The sequence below is a fragment of the Buteo buteo genome, chromosome 2 (genome assembly GCF_964188355.1).
Source record: "Buteo buteo chromosome 2, bButBut1.hap1.1, whole genome shotgun sequence".
Taxonomy (NCBI): domain Eukaryota; kingdom Metazoa; phylum Chordata; class Aves; order Accipitriformes; family Accipitridae; genus Buteo; species Buteo buteo.
In genome coordinates, this window is record NC_134172.1 from 31,610,446 (window position 1) to 31,624,672 (window position 14,227).

The window sequence follows — 14,227 nt, forward strand, 5'->3', positions numbered from 1 at the left end:
AGCAGCTTACAAAAACAAGGCAGATGTGATAACTGTATAAGCAAAATGCACAACATGGTAACACCCATCGCTACTGGGTTAGGCCGGTTGTGCTTTGCTTTCCTGACTTTTTAATTTTTTCTTCCCATTTCAGAATCGAGAAAAATTGTCCGTTCGCAGCAAGGGAGGCTGATTTTTTTACAACACCTCTGCGGCGGCTTTGGGGCGGGGCACAGAAAGAAAAGGTATGCCGGCTGAGTTTTGTAGGCCCTGTTCAAAACTAACAAATAAACAGCAACTCAACCAGCCCGCCCCGGGGCCGCCCGCCGCAGCCGGCGAGGGGAGGCGCGGCTCACCCCGCCGCCCCGCGGGCGCCCGCCCGCCGCTCCCCTCACCGCGGTCCGCACCCCGGCGGCCGCCGGGCGGGGCTGGCCCCGCTCCGCCCGGGGGGCCGGGCCGAGCCCTATAAAGGCGGCGCGGCGGGGGGCGGCCGCCGCCGCCTCTTCGCTCGCCCCTGCTCGCTATGGCTCTCGGCCGGACGCCGCCGGCCTTCGCCGAGGCCGGGCAGCGGAGCGGGCTGCAGGTGTGGCGGGTCGAGCGGCTGGAGCTGGTGCCGGTGCCCCCCAGCCGCCACGGCGACTTCTTCGTGGGGGACGCCTACCTGGTGCTGCGCACCGTCCGCCGCGGCGCCGCCGCCGCCTACCGCCTCCACTACTGGCTCGGTAGGCGGCGGGGCGGCGGCGGCGGCGGCGGGGGTCTTGGGGCCGGGGGGCAGCGCCAGGCGGCGGGGCGCGCCCTGGCTTTTCGCTGAAGGCTCTTGCGGCTTCGCCGGGCTCCGGGGGGTCGGGAGGTGGAACTCTCGCCCTCCCTCTTCAGGAGGCCTGCGGGCGTGAAGCTTCCAAGTTGAGGCGCTTAATAACAGAAGTAGGGCGGCAGCCAAGGGTCTGGGCGATGCCAAGCCTCAGGGCTTCTGATGCGGCCGTGCTCAGGGGCTCTGGGGGTGAGAAAGCGGGGTTGTGGCGGAAAGGTGGACGCTTGCTTGCTTTGTGAGGTTGCTTTGGAGAGGCGGCGAAGGGTGGAGGTCAAGTCTTGGCTGCATCCAACCAGGATTCGCAAGCGAACTCCTCCATTCAGATGAAGAGTGTTCTTGCCTTTGTTTCCACTAGGACCAAAATTTTCACCTCGTTGTTGCACTGCTTTGTGTCCCGGTGGTGCCTTTTTCAGCTAGACTAATTGCGCTTTCTGATGATATGGAGATTGGAGGCAAAGTCTCCAGGTTTTCTGTAAAACGTCCTGGCTTCGGTTATCAGTCTGACAGCCTAGTAAAGCCCCTCCCGAAGCAACTGGGAACACTGGAATTGGGCTGTTGTCTTTTGCCTTCAACCTTGACTAACAGCGTGTTTACAGCAAAACAGAAGTCGGACATAGGATGCGTTTTAGGTGACTTCCTCATCTTCTGGAGGTTTCTTGAGACTTCCTTGTCTGGTCACCAAGTCATCCGACCACTGTGGTTGCTGTGTAGCTGCCTGAGATCTATTACTTTGTTCTTGTTTCACCATCACAAGGTTTGTGTTTGTAGGCAATCATCTCAGTGAATGCACATAAAGACAGGTCAATGTGTATTAACACTAATGTGTTTGAGTTGCTGTGATTCTCATTGTACTTTTGGATTCGTTGAAAAAGAATAGCAGATAAAGCTGGGATTGTTTCTGCATAAATGTTTGAAGCTTGTTAGTTTTGCATGTGCTATGAGTTATCCAGCTGGCATGCAGGATAGTGTCTGTCTCTGATGAGAGTATAATCATAGATGGCAGTGTAAATGAATTTCTGGCAGATGTTCTTGTGTCAGCAGCACTGCTAGTTAATAGCAGGGTTTGGCTGGTTAGACCTTTGTTAATGAAGTTAGAACTACTTATGTAGTAGTTAAGGTATAGTAGACACTTCCCAGGGAAAGAGGGAAGGACTCTTTGCAACTGGAAGTGAAATCAGAAAGTCAGGCTTTGGGATGGAAAGAACTCTAGTGAAATTAGATTGGTGGAAACCCTACAGGCTTTGGGCTTAGATACTTATAAGGGCCTTGCCACTTGGTGACATGGTCCTACTCCTGCATGTCATCTGTGGTATGTGTTATTGCATGGGCCTCATGTGGTGGCTTTGAGTCTGAATGGATTCTGACTTCACCATAAGACACCAAATTCAGAATAAAAGTAGAGCTTTTGAATTTTAATAAATATAATATAATATTAATATTAATTTTTTAAAATGTTAATATTGTATAGTGGCAAACTTCCTGCTAATACCTTGCTTGGCCATACCCAAGGGGTTAGAAGGAGGTCTAGAGCATGGGAGGATGGTCTTGTGACCTTGATGTGCTGACAGTCTTGTGCTGTGACTGGTAATCTAGGGTTAAAGTGACCAAGCAGTTGTTCTATTGGCCTGAAGCTTCCTATGTGAAAGCCACTGTTTTACCAAATACCTCACATATGCTGAAGTGCTGTCCAGGTTGGATAATTTCTGAAGAAGCAACTCAGGTGCTGCAATGATGTTGGCATGGCCAGGCAATTAATGTGGATCTGTGTTGTGGTAGCTGTATCCATTTTAAACTTTGCTTGGAGATCCTGGCTTGGTTGTCTGCACTGGCACTTCAGGGATGTCTTAGTAGCTAAACTGCTAATCCTAAGGGAGCTGTCTCAACTTGAAACTATCACTAGTGGAAACAGCTTCTACTATGCCAATATAAGGCTACTTGTAGGAGTAAGACTGGCTATGCCCCACTTACTATGTTTAATAAAATCATGCATGGTGTTTTTCAACTATTTTTTAACCCTTGTCCCCAGAGAGTAAGTGATAAAACATATCCATGTGAACCAGGATCTATTCTGGTAAAAAATTTTGTCCTTTTTCCTATATACTCTGGCTTATTTATAGCTGTTTGTGCCTCGGACTGTAAGGTAAACTTTGTTTTCATACAAGCTTGAATAACCTACACTTGGATTGATGCTTATTTGTTTCTTTTAAACAGGGTTTCACTGAGTATTTTATTGCATAGCAGCTGTGAGACCAAGCCTGGTAGTGGTTCTTATCTCTAACACTGTTATAAAACCAGTTTTCTTTGACCCTGAACCCTGTTGTGTAATTGCAAGCAATAAATCTGAAGGATCTACTCCTAATAGACATGAATAACTCCAAGAAAAAAAAAAAACAAACCAAAACAAACCCCAAAATCAACGAACCAAAATTTTACTTCCAACTTTAAGGTGGTACCCAGGTCTGAGAAAGAAGAACTTGCTGTGTGGCAATATGCTATCACTGAGGGATAGGGCTCACCCCCCGAGGTTTTTGTGTTATGTCCTGCTTTCAGTAATTATTTTTTTTAACTTGTTTGGGCAGACCTCATGCTCTTTTCTTCCCTATGCCTCCATTATTCTTTGGATCCTTTCCCTATTTCATCCTTGCTGCTTTCTGGAGGCTTCCATTGCACCTGTGTCCCCACAAAAGCTGTGGTGGTGGCAGTGGTGACACTGCTTCTGGAAGAAGCCCAGTTGTTGGTGGGCAGAGGGGAGCTGTCTTGTGGCATTTGCACAGCTGGGCCATGAATGGGGCACTCATTTTCCCTAAGAGAGGAGCTAGGTTGGTGATCCCCTTAGGCATCCCTGTCCTCCCTCTCCCATGCTTTATTCTTTCCTGATACCTTACCGGCATGCTTCTGGTGACACCAATGACTCGCTACACCGTGAGGTGATGCCAACACCTCACTACACACTTCCCCTTCTCCCATAGCCTGAGAGGTATCTCTGTCCACACTGCCTGGGGCTTTACACTATTCTTCCACTCAGTCACCTAGAAGCAAGGAAATGGTTAATGTAAGTGAGAAGCTGTTCTTGAGAACTGTTGCTTGTATACCAGCATCTTCCTCTTATTTAGAAAGAAAAAATAAAAACTAAATGGAAAACCTCATTTTTCCTTACTCTTCAAAAGTTCTTGAGAAGCCTATTTTTTGAGACTTCATCCTACTTGCACTCTTCTTGAAACAATCAGCTACTGAAAATGTTCATCAGAAATGTATGGGCCCATGTTAAAAGTTTTATTTTAATATACTGCCTGCTTTGCAGTGTGATTAGGCCATCAACACACTAGGTTAAGAGGCCATTTTGTCACAGTCTTGGGAAGAGGCTAATCTCTGAAAGGTACAAAATGAAGTGTGAGCTCATGAAGCAAATATCTGAGCCCCAAAGCTGCTTTTCTTTCTCCCAGCTGTACCAGAGAATCTAATAAAAGATGCTAAGCAAAATACCCTTGCTTGCATTGTAGTGTCAAGAGGACTGGTTTTGAATTATTTTAACGTTATGGCTTGGCAAGTTGTTCTTAGTGTAAATACATGGTTTTTCAGTCCTCTGACGTGACCTTCCTTTGTCTTTGCACTTCAACTCAAGGTCCAAAAATCATTACGGCAGACACTTGCCGTGCGAAACTCACTGAATTAAAATATCTTGTTCAAAGAGGCTGAGTGAAGACAAACTTGGCTATTTTTAACTTTTTTTTTTGCTTTTGAAGACAGTTCTGCAAATAGTTAAATGGTCTGGATTGTCATACATTTGGTGGTGAACAAGGTTATGATGTAGTGCTTTATTGTGATTTATACATGAGCTGTACAGCCTGCTGAAGGCAGTGTCCATTTGTCACAAACAATTTCTCCAACAGAATTCAAAGTTATATTGGTGCTTTATAGATATAATATTTCATCTTATTTCAGGGAAAGAATGTACCCAGGATGAAAGCACAGCTGCAGCTATCTTTGCTGTTCAAATGGATGACTATTTAGGAGGAAAGCCCGTGCAAAGTAGAGAAATTCAAGGAAATGAGTCTACTGAGTTTGTGGGCTACTTCAAAGGAGGAATTAAATACAAGGTAAAGAACCAGCTATCAAAATGTATTATAAAAATATATATAAATTTTCCCCCAAGTAAAATAAAATATTTTGCTTTATAAATGGAAGGTTTAAGAGTTGTTTTGTAATGCTTAGTGGTTTTAGACCTGAACTACCTTTCTTAAACTATAGGAGTCCCAGTACTTGTACAGAAAACAGCATCTTGTTTACCAGTGCCTCTTCTGATGTGTGCAAACCTTTCCCAATTATTTTTCTCCCCTAAAATCAAGCTATCCTGAAATTTCAAAATTGTGTGTCTAAGGGAGCTTCACAGTAGGGACTCTCTGTGTTTGGGATGTAGTAAGTGTCACAGAAACTATTTCTATGCTGTAGACTGAATAATTTTGTTCAAATGCAGAACACAATGTGCTTAAGTGATTAAAAACATGAACAGAGTGGAAAAGACCAAAACCTCACTTTAGTCTAAAAATGGTGCTTTTGCAGTCCTACTGCAGTTTTTTTTTTTAAGGTAGATGAAAAACTCCCAAATACTTTTCATGAAAATTTTATATTTTAAAAAGCTATAGTCTCAGCCTCCTTCTTGTGTCACTTCCAGAAGCCACATCTTTGGAAGAAATTTTTTTTTGCAACATCTCTGTGTTTTTAAGAATAAAGTAATGCATCTCCTGAGAATCTCCCCATAGTAGGAGCTCTGGGAGCCATTGCTCAGTCAGCATTTTTTCCCATTATGGAGATTTGTAACTTTTCATGGTCTACGCAACCAGTTTGAAGCTTCTAACTCTGCTTGTGTAAGAGAGCTTGGCAGTGACCTGCCCATTCTTTTGTTTTTTTCTTTATAATTTCAAGAGCCAGTTTCTATACCAGCCCAAGCTCTGGGTCTTCTGGAGGAGTGAAGAATACTGCCTCACAGACGCAGACAGCCACGTCAGTTTACAGGAATAAGTTATGCTTAAACTTACACTCTATGGATTGCAAATCAACAGTTTGGTCTCACTTACCCCAGTTTGGTGCTCCTTGCTAGGTTACCTCCTAAGTTGCAAATATTCCTTTCAGAAAATTACAGAGCTGCTGTGGAATTACCTTTCCCTCTGCACATAACCAGGCACTAAAACCATCCAGACATCTGAGATTTAAGGAAGTTGGGAAAACTTATGCAGGAGCTGCATGTTCTGCTTTTCCTCAGTCCTTATTTGACAACCTACTGACTTTTGTCTTAACAGTGTGGTTCAGTATTAACTCATCTTCTGGATGATGCAGGAGAGTGCTGTAAATCCTGTTCTTGTGCTTTCCCTTTCCCCATTCATCTGAAATCCTTTTGAAGCAGGGTGACATTTGCTCCCTCAGATAAAGGTTCACACCTGAGAGTTCAGCAGCAGCGTTTCCCATGTTTGTCTGCTCTGTGGTCAGCACTGTTAAACAGTATATTATTTTGGCTTGCCTCTTACTGCATAAACTATTTTTCCCCCCTGCTAGCTCCTCATCTATAGCAAAAAGGTGAGTCTGCAGAAATCAAGCTGAAATAAACCTTGCTGCTTTGTTTTGTTTTATTCAGGCAGGTGGTGTTGCCTCTGGATTTAATCATGTTGTTACTAATGATCTGAGTGCCCAGAGGCTTCTGCATATCAAGGGCCGGAGAGTTGTAAGAGCCACAGAAGTCCCCCTGGCTTGGGCCAGCTTCAACAAAGGAGATTGTTTCATTATTGACCTTGGAACTGTAAGTCTTTCCTAGAGCAAAACACACTGAAAAGTAAGAGATGCCGTATCACTTCTAAGGTCTGAATCATCCCCTAAAATGCACAACTAATTTTGTCACTCACCCAAACTGACAGAAAGAATGATTTAGAAAATCAGTTTTAGTGTCCCAACACTTTGAAGGTTCAAAACTGCACTAAATGTTTTCTGAAGTATTCACAGATTATCCTTCAGGAAACAGTTCTCTTTTCTACTCAAGGCATTGGAATTTTTTACTGCTGATGTTTGAACCTTAAGCTGTTCACAGTAAGTCCTGTCTGACACTGTCTACCAGCTGAATGGGATCAGTGCGAGGGTTCAGAGCAGAACATAGATGGGAGCTTTCTCTTAAGAGCATTTCTTCATATTCATAAAACTTTGATCATGACAATTCATCCTGAAGAAGTAGCTGCAAAAGCAGTTGTCATAATAAGCTTGTCATGCAATGTGTTATAAAACTACTTGAGTATTTTGAGAGATCACTTGAGAAGCAATCCCGTACTTCAAGGCTTTCTGATGAAAGCAAGTAGAGAGACAGAGCAGAATCATATGGACAGATAAGATAATTTTGCTTGCTTCAGATGACTTAAAGTATAGTACTGTTACCTTAGTATCAAAAAGTCTTAAAATGAATTCTAAGGATTTATGTAGTAGTCCACACTAGTTAGATGCTACTTATAAGTTTGAAATTATTACCATGCCTGATATGCTGACACATGTAAAATTAAGAGTGCATGAAAGAAAATAGTTTATCTGCAAGACAGCATCTGCAGTTGATCTTAACTGTAGTGCTTCACAAGGAAGTGGTCAGCTATTTCAGCAAGATTTCAGAAAATATTTCCCTGACCTATTAAAAAAAGAGCTCTTCTGAACTCATGTTATGGGTTTGGCTGTTTCTTCTGAAAAGCATCCTTTGGTGTGATAATTGAAGATATTGGTATCAAGTAGATATATTGATTATGTCTGTTAGAATTTTATCATGTTTAGCAGCCTTCAGGTAGAATGACTAGAGTTTTCTTAACATCCCATTCCTCCTATGGCACTGTGGTCTAATCAGCTGAAACAGCCAAGTGGTCAGTATCCAAACAGCACTCTCTCAATGTCACTTTGTATTAAAGATGCATAGAAGACTCAAATCATCTATTCCCTTTCAGGCTTAACCCATGAGAGATGGGAAAGTTGAAACTGAACATAGATAGAAAATGCTGCTTTTGCAGTCAGGCTGTCACAGGACTTGAGTTTTCTGGTTTGGAGATAACCTCTCATGGACACCTTGTGGAACTGGATGTATTCCATGAATTTGACTTGTCCTGACCCTTATTGTGCCACAGTTACCCAGTTCACCTAAAGTAATTACTGGGGTCACACTGCAGACATGGCAGTGACACTGATGAAATGCACTATGGTTATGTAGTGATGTTACATGTATAGCTTGGGCTTCATCCCTTTTGATGAGATTTTTGGAGAGAACACTGTCACTAGGCAATTTAAATGTAATATAGCTTTAGAGTCTTGATTTCTAATACTGAATGTACATTGTAAGCCTTTTTCTTCTTTTAATGTAATATCACTTTGGTTTCTGATTTCCTGTTTGACAAGACAGAGGTCAAGTAGCAATACTACCCTGTGCCTTTTTAGGAAGAATGATTAGATGTGAACATGTAGATCTCTTCTTTACCACGCTATGGGAAATGTCAGTCAAATCACATGACTTAGAACAGTTCTTGATCTTGCCGTGTCAGTGGTATATGAGGGATGGGTTTTCTTGAATGAATTAACAAATTAAGGAAAAAAGTGTTTCAGCATCCAGAAATTTGTAGTTATTTCATCATAGGTTATTGTGTAAACCAGACCTTTCTAGTGGGAGATGAAAAGGCAATGTGTGACATATTTCAAGATGAAGATATGTAAGTCTAGTGAAGTGCCTATAGAGAAATAGGTGTGGTAGAAAAATACACTGTCACAGTGGAAATCTTGAGCAAGCTTTAAGAACTGTATTTCAAGCTGAAATAACTGTATTTCACATTGAAATTTTCCATGACTAGAGGTCCATTGTAAATGGGTGAATCTTTACAGGAGCCCTTAATTGAATTTAGGGGTCCTTTAAAAAAAAAAAAAATTTTGGCTCAAGTAGATTCATTTACTGAATAATTGAAATAAAATGAATCTTAAATAGGGTTGCTGTTGAGTCTTGGGCTTTATTGCAGCACACTACTGAATCATTTTCTGAGAATAATGGGTAGTAATTGCATAAAATAATGAGCTTATGGTCAGTGCTTTTAATATCAAATTATTGTAGTGTGTCAAATAAGATGAGTTTCCAAGGCTTACTTTCCTCAGTCTCTTAGCTAACTAGAAGGATGGTCTCTGTGGCACTACAAAACTGCTTGTGCAGTCCATTTCCTGTTAGCTTTTATGAAGCCACTTACCTAATATAATGAAAAATCATCTCAGTTTTCCCATTGAGCTCAATTACTGCAGTATTTTAAACCTATGGTTTAAGCAGATAAGGGAAAATTAAGAAAGGTAGTAATGATCAGGAATAAAGCCATTATTGATCACTAAGGTTTCCCTTCTGGTGATAATGCCTTAAGTAGAAAGTCTTTGTGTGCATTTCCAGCTAGCTTCACATATTTACTGCTCAGGCTCTGATGGTTACCTCATACTTAGATATGTTACTAAGCCACATTTACAGCACTTCAAATATCCTGCCCAGGTCTTACCTTGCCTCCTTTGAACTCTTTAGGCTGGAGCAGAAAATGGCTGCAGAAGGCAGAGAAAACACTGTCTTTGATATGAGGGGAGTCATTAGCTGTGGGTAATGCATAAAGACCTTTTTATTCAGCCTTCTGTAAGACCGTGACATGAGCGTTGTGACCACCACACTGATGTTCCAGTGCAATGTGTGATCCAGGAGGGAGTCTGGGGTGCCACACCCCGATAATTTTTTTTTTCTACAAGGGATATTCATTCCACCTCCATGATGAACCTGGGAATCTCCCTGTAAGGGAGCCTTTGGGACAGGGCAGGCAAGACAAGTGCAGGGCTGTTGCTGGGAGGGCTTTGTACAGGCCTGGAGTAAAGCGCACTTTACTTATCAGGTGCTGCTTAGCATGTCCTGTCCTGGCATAGCTGTACTTAATTCCTCCCAGAAGCCACAGTCTTCTGCCACACTTCCCATCCTGTCCTTTTGGCTGGAGGGTGCTGAGCTCTTCCTGGTGTCCCACCTGTGAGGCACCAGGACAGGTTTGGCAGTTCTTGGTGGCCATAAACTGTATGGCCTTGCTCTGTGTTTTCCCCTTTACCTCCAGATGCAGCTCTCCCTGCATCACCCCGTCCTCCAGCCGCCTCCCCTTAGCCACGTCCCTCTTTCTTCCTCCATCACCAAGACAGATTCTCAAAACGGCAAGAAGCATGAGAGGGCATGGAAAATGACCATGGAAGGGAAGGAAAAAGATTAATCATTGTGCCATTCAGTGAATAACACACAAAATTTCCCAGGCTATTTTAGTATTATCCAGATGCATGTGTTAATATAGCTTATATATGTATATTTCTGATAAGATGTGCTAAAGACTTTCATCTCTTTTGTTGATTTTCTTAGTGATTGGCTTGAAGTTGGAAGGAAACTTAGCAGTATTGTGAAATTCACCCTATGTACATTGGTGTACACTGGTGATGTACAAAATGTGGATGTTGAGATCTGTTGGTAATTTGGGTAATGGAGCAGAAGTAATGGGAGTAGCAATGCAATAAAACAACACGAAGTGATCAGCTGATTTTATTGAAAGCTGCTCAACTCAGTTTGGGAAGCTCTGCTGTATGAAGGCTGTCTAAAGTTGTAACCTTAGTGACCAGCAAAAATATTCTCTATGCATTTCATTTGTTCAGATAGAGCTTTGTAAAATGTAAGACTTGATTCTTTCTGGCTGACTTCCCTCATGGTGGGAGGCAGCAGCAGTGCTATGAGCCAAGTGACTGTAGAAGGTAGGAAGAAGGCGCTGTACCACTCAGCCTCCTGGAAGAAATTAGGAGATAGTTGTTAAAATAAGGTGAGTGTGTGGGGATGTGTGATAAGTACCAAGCAGTTCTGAGCTTGGGCCTGATTGAGGGTGGAAAGTTTTGTCAGTACAATCAAAGTTCTGCTAACAAAATGTTACCCTTCTTCCCAAAGGAAGAATGCAGACAGTGAGGTGATACCTATATTAAGTGAAGAACTGAAGGTAAACTGCATCGAGTTGTCCATTCTTCCCATTCCTGTAGTGGTGCTTAACTGATTTATAAACAGCCAAGAGGTTGCTGATTTGAAATTTAAGAGCCTGCAGCGTGCTTAAAAACAACTTGTGCCATCCAGCAATCAATGTATGTACTTCTCAAGGGCTCCATGAATCCCAACTGAAAATTATGATGTTAGAACTCAAAAGCATAAGACTGAATAAAGCTGTTGTGATCATGTATCTGTCAGTATGCTCCTACTTGAACTCCTGACATAATAGGTATGTCAAAATGAAAAAGATTGCTGTCTTGCACAAAGACAGTAGAAAAAATACATCAAGCAAAAAGGCTGGCTTTTTTGACAACTGCTTTTCATAAAAACTGTTAACTTGCTATAGACTAATTTTCTTTTTGTAAACATAATTTAACTTCTGTTTTTTAAAAGAACAAGAGGACAGATACTTTATGATTATGACTGCAGGGTATGATTCAGCATCATGTTGCAATCTTAAGCGCACTTGTAGTTTTGCTTGCTTCTGTAATCTGCCTTCTTGCCTGCACTATCTCTTCTAGGTGGCTTTGCTTCTCTTCCTTTAGAGAAACCAGTTCACAATCAGCATATTAATCGCTTTAATAAAGTCACTGTTTGGGTGTAAACAGGAGCAGAAGACCAGATTCTTGCATGCTGGAGTTCATCACTGTAAGTTTCTCTTTCTAGTTGCTTTCCCTGGCACTAACAACTGACTAGTCATGTCCTTTTTCCATGTTTTTCATTCACATGTTTCTCCTACAACTAACCTCTTCCCCAGTTTCCCCTAGCTGAGAGTTAAACTATCACTTGTGCTGTAGCAGGGAGTTGTCAAACAAGTAGCAGAGCTTGAACTAAACTGCTTTTGTTCTTTATTAATTTCATGGACTTATTAACAGCTTACACTGTGCGTAGATATAACCACATTTTTATCTTAGTAAGCAAGCATCTCATTTTTCTGTAAATCTGTGAACCAATTAGTTTTATACCTCCAGTACTGTAAACTCCAGCATTCTGGAAATTGTTATAGTCCCAAAGTCATCAGATGGAGAAAAATAAGTATTAAGCACTTTTTTTCCCCACTTCAGTTAGAATATTCAGGTTATGTAGTTTTCCTTCATACCCTATGGACTGGAAAGCTTCCCCTTGCCCCCACTTGTATGCAGAAAAGTGACTGAAATAGAGACCATCATTAAAGCTTTAGGTGAACAGGACATACACATATGCACAAAGATTCAGTTAGGTTAGTTTTCTTCCTGATGTTGGAGGAAATCCAGATGTTTTGCTGCTTGAACTGCTGTTATTTAGAATGAATATCCTCCTGGTACTCACCGTTTAATGTATTGTGGTATAGCAACAGCTGTTCCTAGAATATACTAGCAAAACAGGTGTGAGAGGAAAAATGAATGTCATAAGTGTATGACTGTGGTACATCTGACTTTTATTCTGGCCGTTTGTTCCAGTTGAATCAAATGGGAGAGTCCAAGACTGGTTACAAAGACACTATTGTAATTACACCAGGACCAGGCTCATGGTGGCCTCAACAGCATTCTGGCTGAATGAATTCAGAGTTTGTTTTGGATTATCAAAACTCCACAACTTTCAATGGTTCACTATATTACAGTTCTAACAAATGTAAAAGGCAGATTTGATGAATATGTGAAATGATTTTTTTTTTTTGCTTTTCACTGCATGTATCAAGAGTTCAACAGTCAAGACAGGAAAAAACACTGAATAATTTAAGGAGAGAAATGTCTCCAGAGGCCTATATTAACCTGGTTCAGTGCAAATGTTCTTATATATATTGTCAGTTCCTAAAAAACCTGAATGTCAGCAAACTGGCAAAGTGCTGTATCCTAGTCACTTTTATTCCGTTTTACTGTTCAATTAGTTTCCTCATCATTTGGACTTTCTCTTGATTTAGCACTCTTTTTACTAAAAAAAAAACAAAACAACCAAACAAAAAAACAAAAAACCTCCACACTCCTGCTTTAGGATGCTCTAGTTATTTTCCAAAAACTTGGTGTTTGAATTACAAACACCAAGGTAATGTGCATTTGTTTTACAAATAATTTTACTAAAAACTGAAGGCACTGGAAGCATTTCTGATGTTTGCAGTTCATATAAAAACTCTTTTCCAAGTTTGTGTACTAGCATTTTTCCTTTAAATCTGTTAACTTTAATTTAAGAGACTAGACTTTAACAAAGAACAGTTTCAGCCAAAATAAACTCTTGCCTTGTCAGAACAGCTGTTTATTAATCACCGTGAAGAGAATGGAGTCTCAGCTGAGTGCATGCCAGTTATTTTGGTAGTAGCACGATAAGATATGTATAAAAGCTTTGCCAGCATTCATGCCTGTTCAGTCTGCCTCTAGCTTTGCTAGTTCTTTTTCTACTTCCCTCAAGAAGTGGTATCTTCGGTTCACTCCCATGTGAGCATTAGGAGTGCAGGGTCCTTTGGGCACTCCTACATCACAGCTCCTCTCCTCCTGGCCCACCATTCTTTACAAGCCTTGTCAGCCTTTCTTCTGCTACCCACTGTGAAACTACTACAGTGGCTTTCTGTGATGTGGTTATTTGCCCAGCCTCCGATCTGCTTCTGTCTAATGAACAGAAGCAGCTAAGCCCAAGAGAGGAATTAAGGCAAACCGTTCTTTTCTTGGTTTTAGCCCTCTTGTATGAGTCATGGGGATAAAGAGAACATAGTATGGTGTTTCACATGAATGAGCAGATTTAGCTGAAGGCCTTTTTTTTTGCGCTAAGCCCCTCTGCTTCATAGCTGTGCCTCTATGCCTCATGTCGTGGCTTAGAGGAACAGGAGACGACATCCTGACTGACGTGTATTAAGTCAGCCTAAGTTACATCATGTTGACATGACAGGATCCCCATTATAGATTTAGCTGACTTTCAACTAAGGGTGGTAATTTTTTTTTAATTGAGGTGCATTCTGGGAGCATGCTCTGATGTAGAGGCGGGCAAAGGTGGACAGGTTTAGGGTGCATCAGGGCCTGCCAACAAAGAATGGAGGCCTACCAGCTTGTGATACTTGGCTTAAATTCTTTCCTTAATGAAAGAATAAATTTTTATTTTAATATTTTAAGATTAGTGAGACAAACATTTCACTGTTGTTTCCTACCAAAATTGAAATTTTGCAACAAATTTGCTTCAAATTAGAGTTTGGAAACCTGTTTAATTTGTTTAGCTTTTTAATGTTTCTTCATGTAAGAGAATGCAAATTAACAATTACAGTATCAGCCTGGCAATTACTAGGTATTTCAACAAAGATATGGGTTTAAAACACTCGTATGTTCAGGACATGTTTGTAATTAGAACAAAACTGAGTTCTTCACAGATGTAAGCTTCTTGGCTTTTGCTTTTGTTGTCCT

The 14,227-nt window shown here is 41.6% G+C and overlaps 1 protein-coding gene across 1 annotated transcript in view; it reads left to right on the forward strand.

Annotated features, from left to right (window-relative positions):
• The first annotated feature begins 500 nt into the window (after nucleotides 1–500).
• Nucleotides 501–14,227, forward strand: part of SCIN (scinderin) — a 52,885-nt gene continuing 39,158 nt past the window's right edge. The window contains exons 1-3 of the mRNA XM_075050012.1: nucleotides 501–701; nucleotides 4,733–4,887; nucleotides 6,420–6,581. Of these exons, the coding sequence (XP_074906113.1) occupies nucleotides 503–701; nucleotides 4,733–4,887; nucleotides 6,420–6,581 (516 nt within the window). The 5' untranslated portion in view covers nucleotides 501–502. The remainder of the gene's footprint in view (nucleotides 702–4,732; nucleotides 4,888–6,419; nucleotides 6,582–14,227) is intronic.